This window comes from Ixodes scapularis, unplaced genomic scaffold, assembly GCF_016920785.2.
Source record: "Ixodes scapularis isolate PalLabHiFi unplaced genomic scaffold, ASM1692078v2 ptg000972l_1__unscaffolded, whole genome shotgun sequence".
NCBI lineage: Eukaryota > Metazoa > Arthropoda > Arachnida > Ixodida > Ixodidae > Ixodes > Ixodes scapularis.
The window spans coordinates 1,069,806-1,089,300 of record NW_024610076.1 but is presented as its reverse complement, the minus strand read 5'-3'; the positions used below and the strand labels follow the sequence as shown (position 1 = coordinate 1,089,300).

Here is a 19,495-nt window from a genome sequence, read left to right as displayed (position 1 = left end):
CAGGGGTGGATTCGTGACACGCTGCCCCGATCTGTTTCGTTGACCTAATAGTTGTGTCACTAAATGGTAATAATTTGTTCCTAAAAAAAGCTGGTGTATGTAAGTGTTTATTCAAATAAATTTGACATTAAGAGCCTTAAGGGGGGGGGGGGGCGCCCCTTAAATCCGTTTATGGTCACCATCGGTTCACAATAAAAAGTTTTTGAGCATACGCGCCTACGGAAGCTTACTTGTAATGGAGAAAGAAAGCAAAAGCTACCTTCTTCTGTGGGTAAATAAAAATTGGTGTTTGTTCTGATAGTCAGATCACATCACTAAAAAAGTGAGAGCTAAAAAAAAAAAAAAAAGCTGCAACGTCTGGTGCACTTTGAGCTCGCGCGCGCAACAAAAACACCGCCGAAGGCATGAAGGGCGTGCTGAAGGCCGGTTGTTCGAAAGATACGCCCTGCCGTTCTTACTCTATCAGTGCCTATAGGCCCATAAGTAAACATAGTGTTTTACATGTCTCTCGAACAAAAACTTCGACTTACCCATCAATGCGAGAGCCCGGTCCAGCTCCTCCCGCAAGATTTCGAGCGTCTGGCGCACGCCTGCTTCACCCTGCGGGTGTTAGTACAAGCATCAGGAATTCTACTCTCACCAGGTGATTCCAGATATATACGTAAATATAACAGGCAGCCTAGAAATGAGTGGGATTCCTAACTTAAAATTAACATTATATGCGAAGACTGGGGAAGAACGAAAGAGCTACAAAGGTGTCGAGTATAAAATATTACCGATGCCGTAGGTGCAGGAACTTGGGTAGGCTTATACATCCAATTCCAAGCCAAAATGGATATCTAGAAAAGTTTAATTCTGAACTTGACACAGAAAAAAATAAATCAAACTCCAGACTACGGACGACGAAAACGTATTTTGCTTGTAACATCATTCCTATTGCCGTGCGTGGAGAGCATGTTCGCGTACCTTGTCGGTCTGATCTCACGTCTGATCTCTGTAGCCTTAAGATTATGAAGCAACAAAATGCGACGTCTTACGTTGTACGCCAGCCCCCAGAGGGCTGGGCGTCCAATAAATACTGCCTTGGCTCCGAGTGCCAGCGCCTTGACCACGTCAGTGCCTCGACGAACTCCGCCGTCAAGGTAGATCTCGACGCGGCCACGGACCGCACTCACTATATCGGGGAGTGCTTCGATCTGCAAGCAAGCGAGACAAGGGCGGATGTCACATTGAACAGTAATTGTGCTGCGTGTATGTTTAGACGGCGTGAAGTTAGTAAGTTATTAAAAGAATTTTCCCGTCTAAACCGGAAGTACTCAAGTTTTTGCGCTCGTTAGGTCTGGGGAGCCTTCATATAGACAAACGTCACTTTTGTTGTAATATATATATTGTTAAGATATTAATTAAATTAGTCATGAGCGTGTGTACGAAACTGCACCCCGAATTTCGCCGGCGTCAGGGGCTGACATCCTGCCATTACGCGTGACGTAACATCATGCATGGAATCGTCGGCTACGCAGGCACTTCATGTACGCGGGGGTTGGAATACATTCTGCGATGGATGTTTTCTATTTTGTTTCTTCTTATACTCTATTTTAGGTTGTTGTCGGTTTAATTGCGTTTCTTCTCATAGCAAAAAAGAAAAAAGAAAAACAACAAAAAACGCGACTTTTATTGAGATATTATTCCCAGGCGGCCATGAGCTTGGAGCAACTATCCGTGCGTTCCTCGGATTGACATGTCATTCTTTGCAAAGAGTTACCACACCTTTGCGAAGATGATTCCGGAGGCTGTCTATGTTTCTGACGGTATCTGTAACCGAGCATCGCCATGAATAGTAAAGATAATCCGTAATTCGAAGTAGGGCTGGGCAATTGATCGATTAACCTTCCGATTAATCGATTAATGCTTTAATCGCGATCAATTTTTTTAACCAGTTAATCGGTTAAAATGAGGCGAACCAAAGTAAATAAAATTACGTTTTTTTCCTTTCTCCTGCTGCCGTTCCCTCTAAAACGAACATACAAACTTGCTCCTCGTTCACCTCGTAGGTAACACCCAACAAACAAATCATTCGTCGTGAGTCGCGCGGGATTGGAAGAAAAAAGCGAAAACAGAAGCAGAATGAAAGCAGGCTTTACGGAAGTCCGGTGACCTCGGTCATGAATTTGGACGTTATAGCTACGCGCTCTTTTTGAGCACACGCAGCAGCTTTTTTTTTTTTTTTTTTTTTTTGAAGGCACGCAAGCATGTTGGCTTACGGATTTGCAGCGACAAAGCTAGAGCTCTTCCGAAGGCTGCCTTGACCCCCATTGTGGGTTATGCTCCGTCCTTGCGGTCGCTACAACGTGACCTCGCTCGTCTCTCCGCTCGTTCAGCGTGGTGCAAAGCCGGCCGTGGTCGTGGCTTGCTTCAGTATTCGACCCTGTGTTTTATTTGTGTGGTTGGAATTTCTCTCTCAGCGTCGCCTTTGCCTCTTGACGCAACGACCTTGGCGGACCTGCAATGCCCGTGGCAAAGTGCTTCCAGATGTTCCCCCGTTCTCTCGTCGTCTTTGACGAGTTGGCGCCGCGCGCAGCCGGATGGGCTCGTTTCCCTTTTCTCCGTAAAAAGGGGCCTTTCCTTCGCCGGGGATTTTCTGTTTGTTGAAAGCTTCAAGGACGTCGTGGAATTAGAGCGTGCGGGTAAAGTTACATGAACGACGAAGATGTTTCATCCTGTTTTTGTCCTTCATGTACTACTCCTATAACACCTTCAGGGACGTCCTCGACGGATCGACGCTCCCCAATTATCCCCGTCTCCCTTGCCCCCGTCTTTCCTCTTCCCTTCATGTCGCGCCGCAGTCACTTGTTTGAGAAGTATCTCATCACAACACCCTGCGCAGGCATGGACGAATACAGGAGTATGAAGGGCAACCTTTCAGGGAAATTCGGGTTTAAAGTAAACTCCGCGGGCGAAGTTTTTGACTTAAAGAAAGTTCACTGCCTCATCTGCAAAAAAGCTTTCGCATATAGCGGAAGTGTAAGATCGCTTCAATACCATCTCAGAGCTAAGCACCCAAGCATCTCGCTGCAACAAGAATCATCTGCAAAAAAGCAGACGACTATCGACGTTTTCTCTTCGAGGCCGGTTTCTCTGAAGAAAGAAGAAACTATTGCACAAGCCCTTACATCTTGGCTTGTTTCTTCTAGCCGGCCTCTCAACATTGTGGAAGATAACGGACTAGCGAAAGTTCTTCAGATTGCCTTGGATTCTCCGTCTTACCAGCCGCCGTCCCGTCGTGCAGTGAGTGCCAAGGTGGATGCCCTGTATACCTCGAGACGGGAGCGTCTTCAAGCAGAACTCTCGGCAGCCAGCTTCATCAGCTTAACAGCGGACTTCTGGACCTCCATCGCCAATGACGCCTACCTCGGGATAACGGCGCATTGGATCGACGACGACTGGATGCTTCGATCGGCAACATTGCAGGTGAGAAACGTACCTGAGCGCCATACAGCGGAACAATGTGCCAGTGAGGTATTGGAGACTGCTACAGATTGGGGAATCGTTGAAAAGGTAAAAGCTGTCTGTACCGATAACGCCCGCAACATCTGTCTTGGGGTGGAGAGAGCAAACTTTCAGAGTCTGAAGTGCGCAGCTCACACGCTTCAGCTGTGCGTCCACAAGGCGCTCAGCGTGACGGGTGTGGAGCGACTGCTAGCCGCCTGTCGTCGTACTGTGGGTCACTTTAAGCACAGTTCGAACAACCAGGCCGTCCTTTCAAAACATGCCGCTGAACTCGGAGCACCTAAGAAGAAGCTTCAGCAGGACATCGCAACACGGTGGAACAGCACGTACATAATGATAACCAGCCTGCTTGAACTGAAGGAGCCTTTGCGCCGCTCCATGGAGGACAGCAGTACCATTAAATCGTCGATTCCCCACCTCACAGACGTCGATTGGGACATGTTGGAGCAGCTTCGGGAAGTTTTGAAGCCCCTGCTCGACATTACGGAGCTCCTTGGAGGGGACAAGTACGTTACTCGGTCTGTACTTATTCCAGCCTTAAAACTGCTAAAGAATAAAATGAAGACGAATGACTGTGACCCTGCCTTTATCTGCCGCTTCAAGGCCATGCTAGTGGACTCTATCGATGAGAGGCTTCGCGCGTGGCCGCAATACAACGACTATGAACTGGCAACGTGTCTCGATCCTCGTTTCAAGAGCCTCGCATGCATCGAAAAAGATCGCCGCGAACTTGTGTGGGAAAGGCTTTCCCAGCTAACACATGCGTCTTCGGACGATTCTACTGATCTAACGCCCAAGAAAAAAAGAAAATACGTTTTCACGGAGGAAAATGAAGAACCCACCATCTCCTGCCAAGTGTCGCTTTATCGATCGATGGCCGAGGTGACGGACGATGAACTGGACCCACTACAGTGGTGGCGAGCTCAGGGCTCCCTGTTTCCTCAAATTGTGCCAATTGTGAAGAGTGTGATGTGTGTCCCAGTCACCTCAACGCCCTGCGAGCGTCTGTTCAGCGCAGCAGGGATGATCGTCAACAAACAAAGAAACTCGCTCCTGCCGGAAAATGTCAACAAACTTCTTTGCCTCCGCAGCTGGGGTTGTGATCTGTGAGTGCGTTACATCAACGTTTATTCTCAATTAAGTTTGTATATATGCGCCGTTTATCATACAATAAAACAAATTGTAAGGACAAAATGTCTACTTTTGCTTTTTACTAAAGTCAACCGATTAATCGATTAATTAATCGATTAAAGGGTAGCGATTAATCGGGTTAAAATTTTTAATCGACGCCCAGCCCTAATTCGAAGCCATTATATGTATGTCAGTCTCAGCGCTGCGGCAAGTGCTCAGGCCAAATTGTGTGACTCTGCGGTAAAACATCTGGTCTCCAGACGTGCGCGTAGACGCCTTTTATTATTATTTATTTTCTGAAACAATGTTTGGGAACCGGTAACCTCCAGGGGAACCTGATTTTTGCAAAGTACACGGTATTCACGGGGACCTTTTGTGATGTCCACCGCCGCACCAACCCACTGCACCGTTTACACGGTGATGTCGCTGAGTGAATCTGGATTGAGGAGGGTGAGTTCTTGTCTTGTAGGTTTTTGGGAATGTTTACCGATTGACGCTTTTACATTTCTTAGGAACTGAAACCTTCAAAACGTTAGAATGGAAAGTGCTCTCCAGAGACCCGGACGCCATTTCCCTTACTGTCCTTTGGAACATAAAAAATAGTTTTCTTTGAAACTTGTTGGTTGCTTAATCGTTCCATAAGTCAGTTCTGAAATACATTTTGTACATATTTATGTGGTCGGAGGACTTCAATTTTGAGTTATAAAGTTAGGCAAGATGGTGTTCATAAAATGTTTTAGCTCAAATGTGCAATGTTCCAGCCCTGATGAGTTCTATCAAAAGCAAAAGTGTTGAAACTTGACAAACATGGGTTTCCCTGCTGGATGGTTCCCAAGACGTCTGAAATGTGGCATAACTATAAACACTTGGTAGTTATATGAACGTCAGCACGCTTTCAAAAAAGTAAGAAATATACAAAAGGGGCACCCTAATGAATGGACAATATAAATTGCAGGAAACCATGTCAGCTAGGGAGGGGCCATGATCCTTCAAGCTCATTGGCGGGTAGATAAATGCACGAGATACGCGAAAATATTTCCTTTGCCGCTTGCTTCCTAGCAGGCGTACTGTCACGCCATATAACGTAGTGTTGAGGACAAAGCTGGAGTCCACGAGATCAATCACATCGATTAGAGACATTACTGTTGAAGACAGAGAATTAAAAAAGATGCTCTACCGTCAACGTAGAAATTTGAACGCAGAAATTTGAATGTCTTGCGAGATCATGAGACATTGATCGCAGTGCAGCAGTTACAGACATAAAGCATGTCTACGCGGCGCAACCGAAACCGAAACCATTTCGCATACGAATAGCATTAAAGGTGAGCTCTATCGTGAATTTAGACTTTTAGACTATTTAAAGGTCTTGCAAGGTCATGGAAAATTGATGCTAGAGGAACAGTGGTATTTTCAAAATATATTTATGCGACAAAACCGAAACCATTCTGGAACCGGACAGGTCGCGGCCCCATTCTCGCGCGGACAGCTCGATTTTATTTCACACGGCGACAGGACATCGTTTGTCTGCAGTCCGAGGGCTGTTTCAACCAACCGCACAACAAGAGTCCCCTGAAATCCACGAAGACCTAGTCTAACAAAGCAACCAAGTGTAAAAGAATAAAACAAAAACAAAAAGTTACAGTACAGCAGTCCGGAGGCACCGCAACCGGGCTCATTACCTGATGTTACGTTAGAGCTTCCACAGTTGCCACCGTTGCTGTTTTTGCCATTTTTGTTGCCGTTTAGTGTTTACGCGTTTTGGGAAAACTTTAAAATCCAATTTCTTGCGTGTAGGAGGATGTAAAATTCGGATATTTCGCGGGTGGTCTACCTAAATATAGTTAAAACAAGATTTAATTGTTTTCTCGAAAACAAAAATTGACCGGACAGTCTTTTCAATGGCGTCTCCGTTGTAGATGAGAAATTTCACCAGTGCAGTATCAGTGCAAGCCCAAAGTTTCTAACGTGCATTACGCTTTAGTGATTGTGCACGGCCGCACCAGGTACAGTGCTTATTCAGATTGAAACGGAAAGAGGTGAAGAATTGATCTCAATATCCCTGGGTTCTGCAGTACAAGCTTTTGTACACGTGCACCGAGCTTCGGTAGTTTAGCACACTGAGCCGCCCATTTCAAAGAAGCAAAAAAAGAATTGATATCTTGCATGAAACGTACTGCACACTTCAAGCATGCTTTACAATACAAGTTAATTAGTTTCCTTGCACACAGCACTGAAGTGTAAAATTTCTACGCAACACAAAGAGTTCAAAAATGGCGTTTACTAGACGTTCAATAACTTAATATTGCGTAAATAATCTAACATTGGCAGTAATTGAATAATAAGCACATATGGCATCACTGTAACTTATTTTATAAATTTGTTCTAGTTTTTAACGCATTAAATTTGTTTCATCTCCCTATTACGGCGGGTTAATACAGGCAAAGATATACAAGATGGTGGCATGGAGCACCAAAACAGAAATTGCCGACAAGCATTGTTTTGTTAAGATGTAACTCTCTGCCTGTAAACGAACGAAAACTCCGTTTACGGCGACGGTTAAACGGCGTTTTGTGAGGCTAACGGCACTGTGGTGGGCACGACATTCCAGAAATAAGCATGCTTCAGCGATGATTATAGGATGTTAAAATTGCCTAACACTCATCTTCAATCTTGACTGTTTTAGGTGAACGATAAAATAGAGCAAAATTTAAGCAATCAGGAGCTGTCAAGTTGCTGTTGATTATAACGCCTCTAAGTGAAGTCTCCATGAATGCATTAAGCACATGCCGCACAGCGGTGAAAACCCTAGCTTGTCCCAAGCTTGGCATTCCTATGCGCCCAACCTGCGTCGAATAAGGTTCTTCTCTAAAGTGTTAATTACGGCCAAAGTACTTTTTTTTTCGCCAGGCAGCCGGTGAAATGTCACGTGTAGCTTTACTGTTCATCGCCACATAGTTGCCCAAATGCCAGATATATAAGCCAAAAATGCCATGCGACAACCCAACAACCAGCAATGAAACTTGATTCTGATATTTTCTAGGGAGTTGTAGCCTGAAAAGTCCAGATGGCAACTGAAAAACTGAAATGTATGGCCTCACTCTAGTGGGCGTTTGGCAATTTAGGCACAAAGTTGCCAGGTAACATTTCCGAACAACCAGAGGTGAGGCCTAACTATGACGCTTCGGCAGTTTGGACCCAACATATTCAAATTCTGACCAAAGAGTACCAAGTTTGGCAATACCTTGTATTGAGACTTGTTGTTGTTTTGTCCGTTTTTTTATTTTTTCGTGTCTCCGGTTTACGATGGCAATACCTTGTATCATATCTTTCAGAGTCCTAAATTGCCAAACACAAAACAAATTTAAGTCCAAAGAACTCAGCCACTTGGTACTATATTGATATTGCGCATCAATCCTCGAAAGCAAAAGGATATTTTGCAAGCTTCTTTTTTAGAATATAATTTTTTTGCAGGTTACCGATAAATCTTCTGCAAACATTTACAAAGCGTGCACTGTTTTAAGACATGTCAACCTGTGTTTCAGTTGTAGAGGGACGCTATTTACGTACTAATTGTATCCGACGACTAATCTCCGGACTCCACACCATGCGTTTTTCTCGTGCGAACCCTTAAGCCGGGGTCACGCTGCTCATGCATCATAAAAAAGACAGTCTGAAAACACGAGTCACCGTTATATCTATGGTTCGAATGCCGCGTGCCAGGTGTTGTCCTCGAACGCATTGACATGCTGCATTCGAAGCACGCATTTTGTGATGACTCGTTTTCGAATCTGTATGCAGCCTCTTTTGTATGATTTATTGGCGACGTGAGCGATCGAAAGCGACGCTGCGATCGGTCTTCGACGATAGGCCGAATGCTGACTTTGACGTCAGCAAAGTATTTCCCATAGACGGAAATAAGGGGAATGGAAAAGCTTCAATTTTGACGGTGTTGGCAGTGTTGCTTTGAGAGTGCTATGACTTCAAGCTTCCACCATGCTCTTTACAAGCACCTCCAAACTTGTTGTTCATAAGGTAATGACGTCACGAAAGGTAACCATAGGAGGGTGCCACCAAAACATCTCGCCGCCAATAAGCAGTGTGACCCAGACTATAGTTCTCTTCAGTTGTGTAATAAAATTTCTTTAAAAAAGCGTAACATTTACACGAGACTTATCCTTCACCGTAGGTTTAAATGTCTTTTTAACATGACCTAAATGTGTCGAGCTCGTCGCATCACAACCTTCGTTGCTGCTGCGCCGCTAAACCTCTCATCATTATCGTTAATAGCCAACAGTCTAGCGAAAACTTTAGCCTATAAAACAGAAATAGAGCGGGACGTACTGTCGAAGGTAATCCATCCAGGTGTCTTGCTCCATGATTAGAAACCAATATTGCAGAAACTCCGTAGTGAATGGCTTCCTCTGCGTCTTCGTCTGGGTAAGATAAAAATATTTCTCGAATGAACAAAATCATTTAAAAATAGTTCAGAAGTAATCATGTTGTAGCGGAATATATTGACCAATTTAATCTTCAAAATAACTCATTTACTTAAATATTTATGCGACAATAAAAAGCTCTGGCGAAGGGCCAGTCATTGCCTGCCTTCTGCTTTGCCTCAGACTGTAATAGTAAGGCATGTCTACGAGGTTAATGCTGCGTCTTGCAAAATTGAGTGCAGTTTTTGGCTTCCATAGCATCTCATAAAAGTATAAGTCTATGGTAAAATTATATTTATTATGATAACTTTGAGCAGATTTACAGTTCCTAATTTACTAACAGCAAACTTAGTGAAATCCCTTGGCGTGTGTCTGCGGCTGCCTTCTCCGGAGTGGATTCCCTGCCGCTGCACTCAAGAAACCACCTATAAGTTCACTTTTCTACAAAACTCGAAGGCATCCAACCACAGCGAGCAATTACAAGGATCCTAGAGAATTACAAAACTTAGAATACTATGCTTTGTTTCAGCTTAGGTCCGAGCGCGGCCGATGTTATGAGCCGAAGGGCCAATCAAACAGCGAAAGAGGCACAACGTTATGGCATGCACTCTGCAGTTGATAGGACCAGCCGCTATTCGCCGTCTCTCTGTGCGTGCTGCTCCACCGGCTAGTCCTATCAGGCGCAGAGAGCACGCCATGACGTTGCGCTTTTTTCGCTGTTTGATTGGCCCTTCGGCTCATAACATCGGCCGCGCTCGGACCTAAGGAGAAACGAAGTATAGGCTAGGAGACAAAATGGAATGTTCCGTGTGATAGGGCAAGGAGCGCAATGCTGTACTCCCGCCGCAGATTGAAAATTTTTTTATTTCTTTGGTCTAATAAGATTTTGAACACTTTCATTCGCTGGAATTTTTTGCATTCTTCGCCGTAAATGTCGGTGTCCGAGTTCTGCAAAAAAGTAAACACACGTTTTTTGTGTGTTTGTTTTAGTTGGCTCATTCTGAATATTGCATCTATTTAGACATCCTCACTGATCCGCCTCTGTCACTTCGCCATCTCTTATTATGTATTACCTGCCGTTCGGTGATCCATTCTTAGTAACCGCCCGGCGCATATGTCATCTTCAAGAACAGCTGTGTGCAGAAGCAACGAACCTGAACAAATTCCTTTGGCTACCACAGGCAGCTTCGTGATGCTTCTCAACCACGTGACGTCCGCCCAGGTGACGGAAGGATCGGGGAGGTCATCATAGGCCGCCACTTTTGGGTTTGCGTCTTCGTTCCTGGAGGTCCCCAAAAAGTCGCCATGTCTGCGAGAAAAGTGGAGTTGGTAAAGTGACACACCTGGACATGTTGCCAGCTGCTTCTCAGTTCCTAGGACTTGAGAGCGAAGTTTAATTGGCTGATAGGGAAGCGAAGTACCCGAGTTTTCAATGACTCAGGTAAAAGTGAGGATTATGAAACAAGCTAAGGCTAATTCACGTGCTTGTGTTTGTTTGCCACCAAAGGCGTTGCGCAGCCTTCTGCTCCCTTACGACGAGATAACATACTGGCACCATCCATCGAGTAGCTCTTGAATAATTGTGATTTTCGTTCATTTCCTAACATTTTGCGCGTTATGTTCCCCGTGGGTTTAAGACAAACTCTGGGAATCTTACAAACGACCATTTCTCATAGGTCGTACGTACATGTGATCACGTAAGTAAAACAACAACCTTCATTATCTAGTTAAATGCTGTTTAAGGACTGCATCACAGATGGTGCCAGCGGGACACTGTAGTCTTTCGTCGAAAGGGACTAGAAGGCTGTCCAACGCATCGGCTGCAACAAAATATAAGTGTAGAAACCAGCCATTATATGAGATCGCGGTTTGCGGGTGGGGTTAGCCGACAGTGTTTGACTCATCAGGGAATTGGTGCTCCTTATTGGCCACGTGAGGCGCATAGTCTTCATCTGCAGTCATTCTACGTCCCATCTCTTCAACGCCTGTCTTCAAAGTCCCGGCGCAATGGAGAATTTTGGCGCGACTTAGCGTTGATAAGTTGTTATGTCAACTGATCAAAGTTCACTTCGACGTAATCTGACGGCACTCGATGCGAGAAAACAAATTTAAAATCCTGTGAGAGAATGAGATGCATGTGCGTAGCCCAAAGGGCAAGAGATGCAAGTGCGTAGCCTGCTGATAAAAAAGTTCTTTCTCGATTTATTTTTTTATTTTTTTATAGATAGAAAGCATGCCCCCCCACCGAAGTGTATATTACTACGCCTGCTTTTAACGTTCATTTGATTTAAGAACGCACTTCTTTCAGCATATGGCAGCGTGCACCCAGCAACAAGATTGTTTTCAATGCCGCAGTTTCATAGCCAGTTTTCTTTAGTTTATTACGGTCTTTGTGTACCCCGGGTAAATCCCTAACCCGTACCAGCCTTTGCGTTTAGTAATTAATCTAGTTTTCTAAAATAGCCCAGAAGAATTATCACACGTTCGGGAATGCGGGCTATTTTATTTTTCGCACATGAATTCTAATTTTTCTGCTTTGCACCGTCGAGCAGTTCGATTAAAATGTTGTCCACTTTTCTTTGCTTGTTTTTATACTGACTCCTGCATCATGTTATTTCACATGATTCTATAGAATTAAATTTTATTTGCAGTGGCCTATCTGAAGTAATGTTAACACAAAAAATCAGTGCGCTGCTTAGGATTTGCTCGAGTAAGACCACCACGGCAGAGTAGGTCCACTGAAATTCCATCTTTTTTTATCGTGTGCAGAAATGAAGCCTGCGGACTGAAATGACGCCTTCAAAGAAGACTTCATTCATCTTAAAACGCGTTAACCTTTCCTAGTAGGAATAAGTCGCATGGGGAGCTTGAAATGAATATCGCTTTCCTACACTACCTCACAAGAAGGCGCCCTATGACAAGGTCTACACGTTCTGCCGCTTTCACCTACCCCTCGCCGAGCTCGAAAACCAGGCAGGACGAACTTATCGTCTCACTTCACCATCATCGAGATATACGCCTCTTGCTCTCACATAAAGCCGACTTTGCTGAGCAGACTAAGTACTTTTTCGTCAGAAATGGAAGGAGCTGAAACAGCCACCTCTGTCCTGTGGGCGGAGCATCAACCGCGCTGTTGTAGCTTTCAAGAGAGTATAATATTCAAGAACCCTAATCTGGCTCAAGGAGACATGGAATTTCTAATGTTTGCCACTCTTAAACAAATCTCAACTAGCTTAGTTAGTTACGAGTCTGTTAACTGTTAAGTTAAATCTACGAGTTCACGAACTTCTCCACTCCGACAAACATGTGAAGAGATATTTCAGCAGTATCGTGAAAATTTTGCGGATAATTTTACATCGCAATGCGCAGAACTATGAACGGGGGTATTCAGTATGCAGCGAAAAATGCAATCGACTTAAACAAGTTTCTTTTTTTTATTGTTGTTTAGACAGCAGAAAGTTTCTTTGAGTGTTTTCCTTGAGCTGGGAGATAATAATTTGCTTAGGCACTGGGCCCGTTTTTTCGGTTTACATATCACATCGACTTAAATCTGTTCATGATTCCACGTAGCTTGCAATGTCAAAGACGATGTTGGGGATGCGAACGAGAATACAGCTTAGACTAGCGGTCAGCATAAGAGTTTTCCTACAGAAAAACAAAATTGCGCCCGAATGACATTCTCCGTACTACCTCATTCTGAATTTTTTTCACAAGATTCATATTCCGAAATTGTTTTGAGTTCAAATCCCAAAAAATGAGACGTTCACAATTCCCTGTCATGCTGAATTAGTGCGCAGCTCTTGAGGAGGGGGAGCGGAGGGTACGAAAGGAACGGTATGCCCCTCCTCCTCATCCATACCCTCTCCTCCTCTTTCCTCATCAACTCCCCTCACCCTCCTCCTCCTCCTTTTTCCTCCCCCTCCTCCGTCCTCCCCCTCCAAGTGCCTCCCGCACGGTGCATTGTGGGAAACGTCCCATTATGCAACGCGCGCGTCATCGCGGTACACTATGGGGCATTTCCCATAATGCAGCGCGCGCTTACGCCAACGGCGACGCCGACGCCGCTCAAGCAAATGTGGCTAAACGGCTTATTTGCGTTTATGCCACCTTCCGCATTAAAAATATATATATATCCCTTTCTGCAAAAGTGTCCTCCTTCTAAGAAAGGAACCCTCTGATAGCCGCAAAGAGGCAGTGGCGGATCCAAGGGGGGGCGGTGGGGGCGATCGCCCCCCCCCCCCCCAAACACCTCGCCAGGTAACCCCCCCCCCCCCCCCCCCCCTTCCCTCCGGGGTTCTTTGTGAGCTCGAAGAAAAAACGTAAGCAATCGACGCAGGATGCAGCTTGTACAACCAGGTGACCAATTGCTTTTCTTCTCAACTGAGAGAGGAAGCAAATGCTCTGGGTACAGTGTAGTCTGGGTCTGAGCTTCTCCTGAAGACGCTCCGGACTTCCCCACGACCTTGGCTTAAACATAAGCCCGCTTTCGTCCTCGCCTCCATCCCGCACTGAGGATCAGCGCCGCAGCGCGGAATACAGAAAGAAGCCGACGAGCGCCAGAAGGGGGAGATTAGGGTGCCTACATGGGCTTCATACTGCCTGCGGTACGACTTCTCGTGGCAGGAAGCTAATAAAAGAAAGATAAACGGTACGAAACACAGCTATAGGTGAGTGTTGCGCGACCGAAAAAATCCGCCTGGTCCAAGTATCGAACCCGGGACCTCTCCATTACAGGTGGAGCGCTCTACCAGGAGGCTGCTTACACGGGGTCCTCAAGCCGACGCCGCAGGCATTTATTTGTATACAATGCCATTTCAACTTAGGGTGGCGGGACATATTTTAGGAGAGGCGCGCGCTACCCCTTGTCTCCCCTTGGCGCCGTCTTTACTTTTCGAGTTAAACGCGACTTCTGTGGGTTGACGGCAGTGCTTTCGCGCGGCTTTGCAGGAGCGAATATGTGTGTGTCGAACGGAACAGAGGCGGGGCTTGCTGGTTTGCAACTGCGGCTTCGAATTCCCTACTTAGGGACTTGGGAAAAACGAGCCCCTTTGAAAATTAAATAGACAGTGCCTGTGCCAGTTCGAGTGAACACCGGCTCCCAAACATCCATGCTGCAGTCGTGATCGGCCTTTAGCCCAGTTGAGATTCGCCGACCGGACAACCGCTCTGCCCCATCACAGGGATGGGCAGTATTTCAAATACAAGTATTTGAAATACGTATTTCAAATACTTTGTGTATTTTGCATTTGTATTTAATTACAAATTGGGTAATGTATTTGACGTGTGCATTTAAATACTAAAACATGGGTATTTCAAATACAATTGTAATTAATTACAATTTTGTGGGCGAAAATACATCCCTCAAATTTATTGTCACTGTCCAGAGCAGGAAGAAAACTACGTTCTGCACCGAATGCAGTGTCTCTCAATCAAGCACAAGCGTTTAGTGACTGTGATTACGGTGCTAGTCCAGGGCAAGAATAGTGACGAAATCGACGTTCACAGGCAGACTGGCTAACTAAGTGCCTGTGGCAACTTGTGATGCTTTCCAGCCTGATTTTCATCCATATTTTTGCCTGGAACATTCTAAATATCAGGGTCGTCCAGATTTTGTTAACTGGCGCGAGTTGGAACAATAAAAAATTCTCTAGCTAGCGCTGCGCGTCTTGGTCGTCTCGGTTCTTTGTTGATCTAATGCCAAAATGTAATCGACAAAAAAAGCTGCTTGAAGCTCTGTGCTTTTTTCACCTATTACGTCCAAGCTGATTACATTTTTTTGCGATTATATTTCTATTATGTTACTGGAGCCTCGCACACTAAATCCCGAGTGTGCGATGCAAAATTAATTAGAGATACCCAGAAACCCGTTGCAGGTGCCTTGAAGTCGCTGACGCAAATTTTGAGGAATGTATTTGGAAAAAGTATTTGGAGGAGACCAAATCCATTTGGTTGTATTTGATTCTTGTATTTAAATGCTTTTTTTTGAAATGTAGTTAGATTTATAATTAAATATATTTTTGACGAAGTATTTTGTATTTGTATTTCGATACATATTTGAATGTATTTTGCCCATCCCTGCCCCATCATATCTCTGCACCTGTCCTCTCGACCCTGACGAATGAGCTAACTACCCAGAAACAAGTGTTCCTTTCATACAGAAAATATCCAGACGAATTGCAATTTAACATAATTTGGAAGGATCCATTGCTGGTTTAAGGTCTTGTATAAGCTTAAAAGTTATAGTTGCCGAACTGCAACATGCTTTCAAACATATTCAACAATTATCCGCTTTCGTTCTCTCGAGTTGCATCCAGAACACGTGAAAACACGAGTTCGGGTTGGCAATGCCGCATGTGCTGCGCTCTGGACATTCCAAATATACGGCGAACAACCGACGAACTTGCCTGACAGCGTTCGTTTCGCTCGCTGCGTCTACACTGTTTTGACGCCGCGAGCAGCGTCGAAGCCGCCGGGCCATTTTTGTCGCTGGTTTGCAACGTACTCGCTCCATTGATTTAAGCCGCTCTTCCCGTTGCCACAGCAGTTGAGCACTAGCTCCAACCAGAATGTCTGCCAAGGCAATGTCTTTAAGCTGCCCTAAATCGACTGCTCACGTAGTGTTGGTCTGAAACCCAAGTTTCAGAAAGGATAGTGCCACCGCAATTTTTTAGATACTTGCCTCTAGCGTGGTCGCCCGAAAGGTTTTAATTCAAAGAGTTCATCCCCGACAGATGAACCGATACAAAAGCTCTCAAGATCTATATTATGTTATCAGAGTTTAGTAAAAACGATAACTCCACAAAAAATATAAACACTCCCCCCCCCCCCCCCCCCCCCCCCCCGCCGTTTTACACCGAGGTCTGGATCCGCCCCTGCAAAGAGGCAGCCGACGTTTCAGATCCTTTTCGAAGCGCTGAAGGAACCCCAACGAAACGTTCCGGACCTTAGACTCGGCGGGCACAAAGTTTGGACAGAATTTTACGAAGCGGGGCGATTAGACGTTGGCGACGACGACAACGCGCTTTGGTCGCCGAAGTCCAATCGACGTGTTTCGCAAAGTTTCGGCTTCAGGTTTATGGTTTAGTAGTTTAGAGACCCATGAGCGAACTTCGGCTTGTTTTGTCTGACGACGAAACCAAGTATAATTTTAGTGCATCATATTTTTGTGTAGCTCAAGTAGCTTTAGACCTTGGTGTCAATTTCACTCTGAGTGCGGCCGACACAACGAGTTGATGGGGCCTATCAAGTAGAGTGACATGTGCAATGTCACGGCGTTTGCTTTTTTTTTTTTGTTCGATTGACACGATTGACTAAGTCAATCAATCGCTGTAGATATTCACTTTTACTATGTGCGTCTGTGTTTGGATGTTTATGAACTTGGATTGTCCATTTATAGTCAAATGAAGTATATAACACGTTCCGAAAATTTGTTGTCTTCCCATTGTACATTCCCATTGCTGCCTTATAAGATGGCCAGGTTACTTTGTACTTAAGTCTGTACAGTTTGGTAAGTTTAAAAGGTTCCGGGCGGCACATAGTTTTAGGAGTTTAAAACACCTGATGTGCTCCGGAATGCAGAAGTCGGGCATCTTGCGAAAGTTACGTCCCCCTGCCAAGGGCATATCGACGGTGAGCACGAGGGCGCGGTAGCCGGACCTCTCAGCGCGTTCCACGAGGTTCTTGGTGAACTCCCTGTCCCTGAACACGTGCAGCTGGAACCAGCGGAGTCCCCCTGGAGCTCCTCGCTGCACGTCTTCGAGGCAGTCATTGCTGAAGCTGCTCAGCGTCATGAGTGTTCCAGCAGCCTGGGCCGCTGCGACAAGAGTACGTGGGACAGTAAGTTGGCTTCAGCAGAAATCCTGCTGTGATCTCCCAACAAATTTCCGCAAAAGTGTTTAGGCTTTTTTGTCCCCGCATGCTGGGAGGGTCACAGAAACACTTCCTAGAAAGCAGGGCCGACGTGGTAACGAAATTTCGGCGTCACCTCTAGGAGAAGCTACCGCTGAGCACAGAGTCCAAAGAGAGCTACGTCGGAGTTTGACTGGAAGACTTTATGAATGACTGCTCCTTCGGACGGCATTAACTTAGAGCTTGGATCAAATTGCTGAGTATGAGAGAAAGAAAAAGAAAGTGAGCACGCTTCGTTTAGTTCAGGGTCTCTAAACTCGTCAAACAAAGTTGGGGCCGAAGTTTACGAAGCGCACCGATCGGCCTTTTACGATGATGACTTCGTGCTTTTTTCGCCGACGTCCAATCGGCGGGCTTAGAGCGAACTTTCTGCTCCATCTTTGTGTTTGACGAGTTTAGGGCCCCAGGTATAGTATGGGCACACAAGTGCGATGCACCGAGAGAGTTCGTACGGGTGACGAAGCTGGAGACACGTGTTCTCAGTTAAGGTGGTCAAATTTCGTTTCGGATGTACTATAGCACAGTGTCAACCGCAGCTTCAACACTTTCACGGGAGCCGGTTATGGCGGCTTTCTTTTGCGGGTCGAAGGCTCGGAACGACGCGCTCCTTTTCGATTCTGACCACTATACGCACATTTCTGCTATTGAAACACGCTTACTCTGTTTCACATTAGGTACGATCATATATAGCCGTTGCTACGATCCGACGGAACACATCAAGCAGCGTGAAATAGGCACCGTCATGGCATTCGTCGTATTTGTGAGTTCACTCTCGCCGGCTACACCAGTCCCGCACAAAAAAACAACAACAAAAAAACACTAAGGAATTTGGATTAAACGCTGTGCGCGAAACCAACGAGTTAAATGGGCATAGAGCGATAAAGTGGCAGCTGAAAGTGACCTCCAACCGGCCGCCGTCATGTTGCGCATTTTTTATCACTAGGCACGCGACGTTATAATTTTACGTCTAGATTTGAACGAAGTACCGATCCTTAAAGGGACACTGATCGGGTATTTATGCTCTCCGAGGTTTTTAGTTGTAAGTTACATATGAGAGCACAACTACCCAGAACAGAATTTGCGCCTCGAAATTCAGTTTCTTTCCGCCCGAAAACTGCCGATCGAGAAGTGGCCGGTTTGAGTTGCGCTAACTTTGTTTTCCCCGGTCACGGGCCGTTTTCTAAGGCTTCGACGCGACCGCCAATTTTATTCGAAGTCGTGGGTCACTAAAAGGCACACGGTCAATACTAAAAATAATAAAAAAACGTATCAAACCCATTTCTTGTGGCTTCCAAAAAGCTGCAAACTCGTTGATTGAAAAAAAAAAAAAAAGGTTGCACAGACAACCGGAAGCATTCTGTGCGTTCACTGCATAATTCTCAACATGGCGTCGTTTCGCGTTTCGTGGGACCCGCGGGTGGCAGCGGAAGATGGGCGTGGGACCTCTACTTCAGAGCTGTTGTTCACGGTACCAACGAATTCTGTCTTCCTTCGAAAGCGAAATTCTGGACCGATCAAAATAATTGATTTAATCCCGTACGACACGCCCGATTAGCAACCCGATTGCACGAAGACGTCGCCGAGCCGTCGTCCCTTCTCGTGGTTGAAGACATCGCTCGCTCAAACGTCAAGCACGAAGTGCGTAGTTGCGTACATCGAGTTGAATACGCACGAGTACAGTTTCTTTACTTGGCGCAAATGTGGCCAATGCATGGTGCTGTCCGACTTCACGCCGGTAGTGCATGTACTGGAGGGAAATCGGCAGCAAACCTTCCGACGTACAGTCGACCGGATGCATAACTGGCATAACTACGGAAGAAAGAGTTCCTTCAATAGGTCAGTGGAAAGACGGCCGCTTCACACGCAGCGGGCAAAGATTCGATCCATTGTGTGGACGTACCAATTTTGTTTTCGAACATTTTGCGATGTTTACGTTTTTTTTTTTTTTTTTACAATTATCACATAAAAAAAGTAAAACAATTGTGGACGATACGTCGCTGAACTAGATGGTATGGGATTCCGTTTTTGACACCCCTGCCGCACAATGCCACTTTCAGATGTGAGGCAGCTCTTCACGCAACATCTTGGGAGTATTCTTTTCGGAGCCGATTACGGGAATTCAGCACGGGCACTCACTACCAATTGCCAACACTTAAATGTACAAAACAACTAATCTTGAAGTACAGAAAACCGAACGGAACAAACATAACTGCAAACGAATCGCACGGTGAACGAATCCCGAACGCATTTCGTCTGCTCCACCCGGAAAAGAAAAAAAGCAAAAGAAAAAAAAAAAAAATCACACGGCCGGGTGTAGCCACGTGACTTCCGCCACCCACTCTCTTCTCTCGACATCTCCGTGCGTTGCAATGGTTTCGGTTTCAGTTTCGAGCAGCTGTGTTTTTTTTTTTTTTTTGCTTTATTAAAAAAATACGGGACTCTGTAGCAAAATATTAATTGGGTAGTACCCTTACAACCACAATAAATCGCCTGGCAAAAAAATGAAAAAAAAA

At 45.5% G+C, this 19,495-nt stretch overlaps 2 protein-coding genes across 2 annotated transcripts in view; one reads left to right on the top strand and one right to left on the bottom strand.

The window, feature by feature from the left end:
- LOC8030249 (hydroxyacid oxidase 1-like) overlaps positions 1-19,495 on the bottom strand; it is a 47,628-nt gene that overhangs the window by 3,755 nt on the left and 24,378 nt on the right. Inside the window, exons 3-7 of the mRNA XM_040212488.1 lie at positions 16,641-16,887; positions 10,229-10,383; positions 8,980-9,071; positions 1,038-1,196; positions 531-600 (exon numbers count right to left, since the gene is read on the bottom strand). Coding sequence (XP_040068422.1) covers positions 531-600; positions 1,038-1,196; positions 8,980-9,071; positions 10,229-10,383; positions 16,641-16,887 — 723 coding nt within the window. The remainder of the gene's footprint in view (positions 1-530; positions 601-1,037; positions 1,197-8,979; positions 9,072-10,228; positions 10,384-16,640; positions 16,888-19,495) is intronic.
- LOC115315965 (E3 SUMO-protein ligase ZBED1-like) lies at positions 3,243-4,726 on the top strand. Its single transcript, XM_040212472.3, has one exon. The coding sequence runs from the start codon at positions 3,445-3,447 to the stop codon at positions 4,615-4,617; it is 1,173 nt and encodes a 390-aa protein (XP_040068406.3). The 5' UTR covers positions 3,243-3,444; the 3' UTR covers positions 4,618-4,726.

Excerpts from the sequence above, each read along its gene's own strand:
- LOC115315965 (XM_040212472.3), top strand. The coding sequence starts at position 3,445 with ATGCTTCGATCGGCAACATTGCAGGTGAGAAACGTACCTGAGCGCCAT.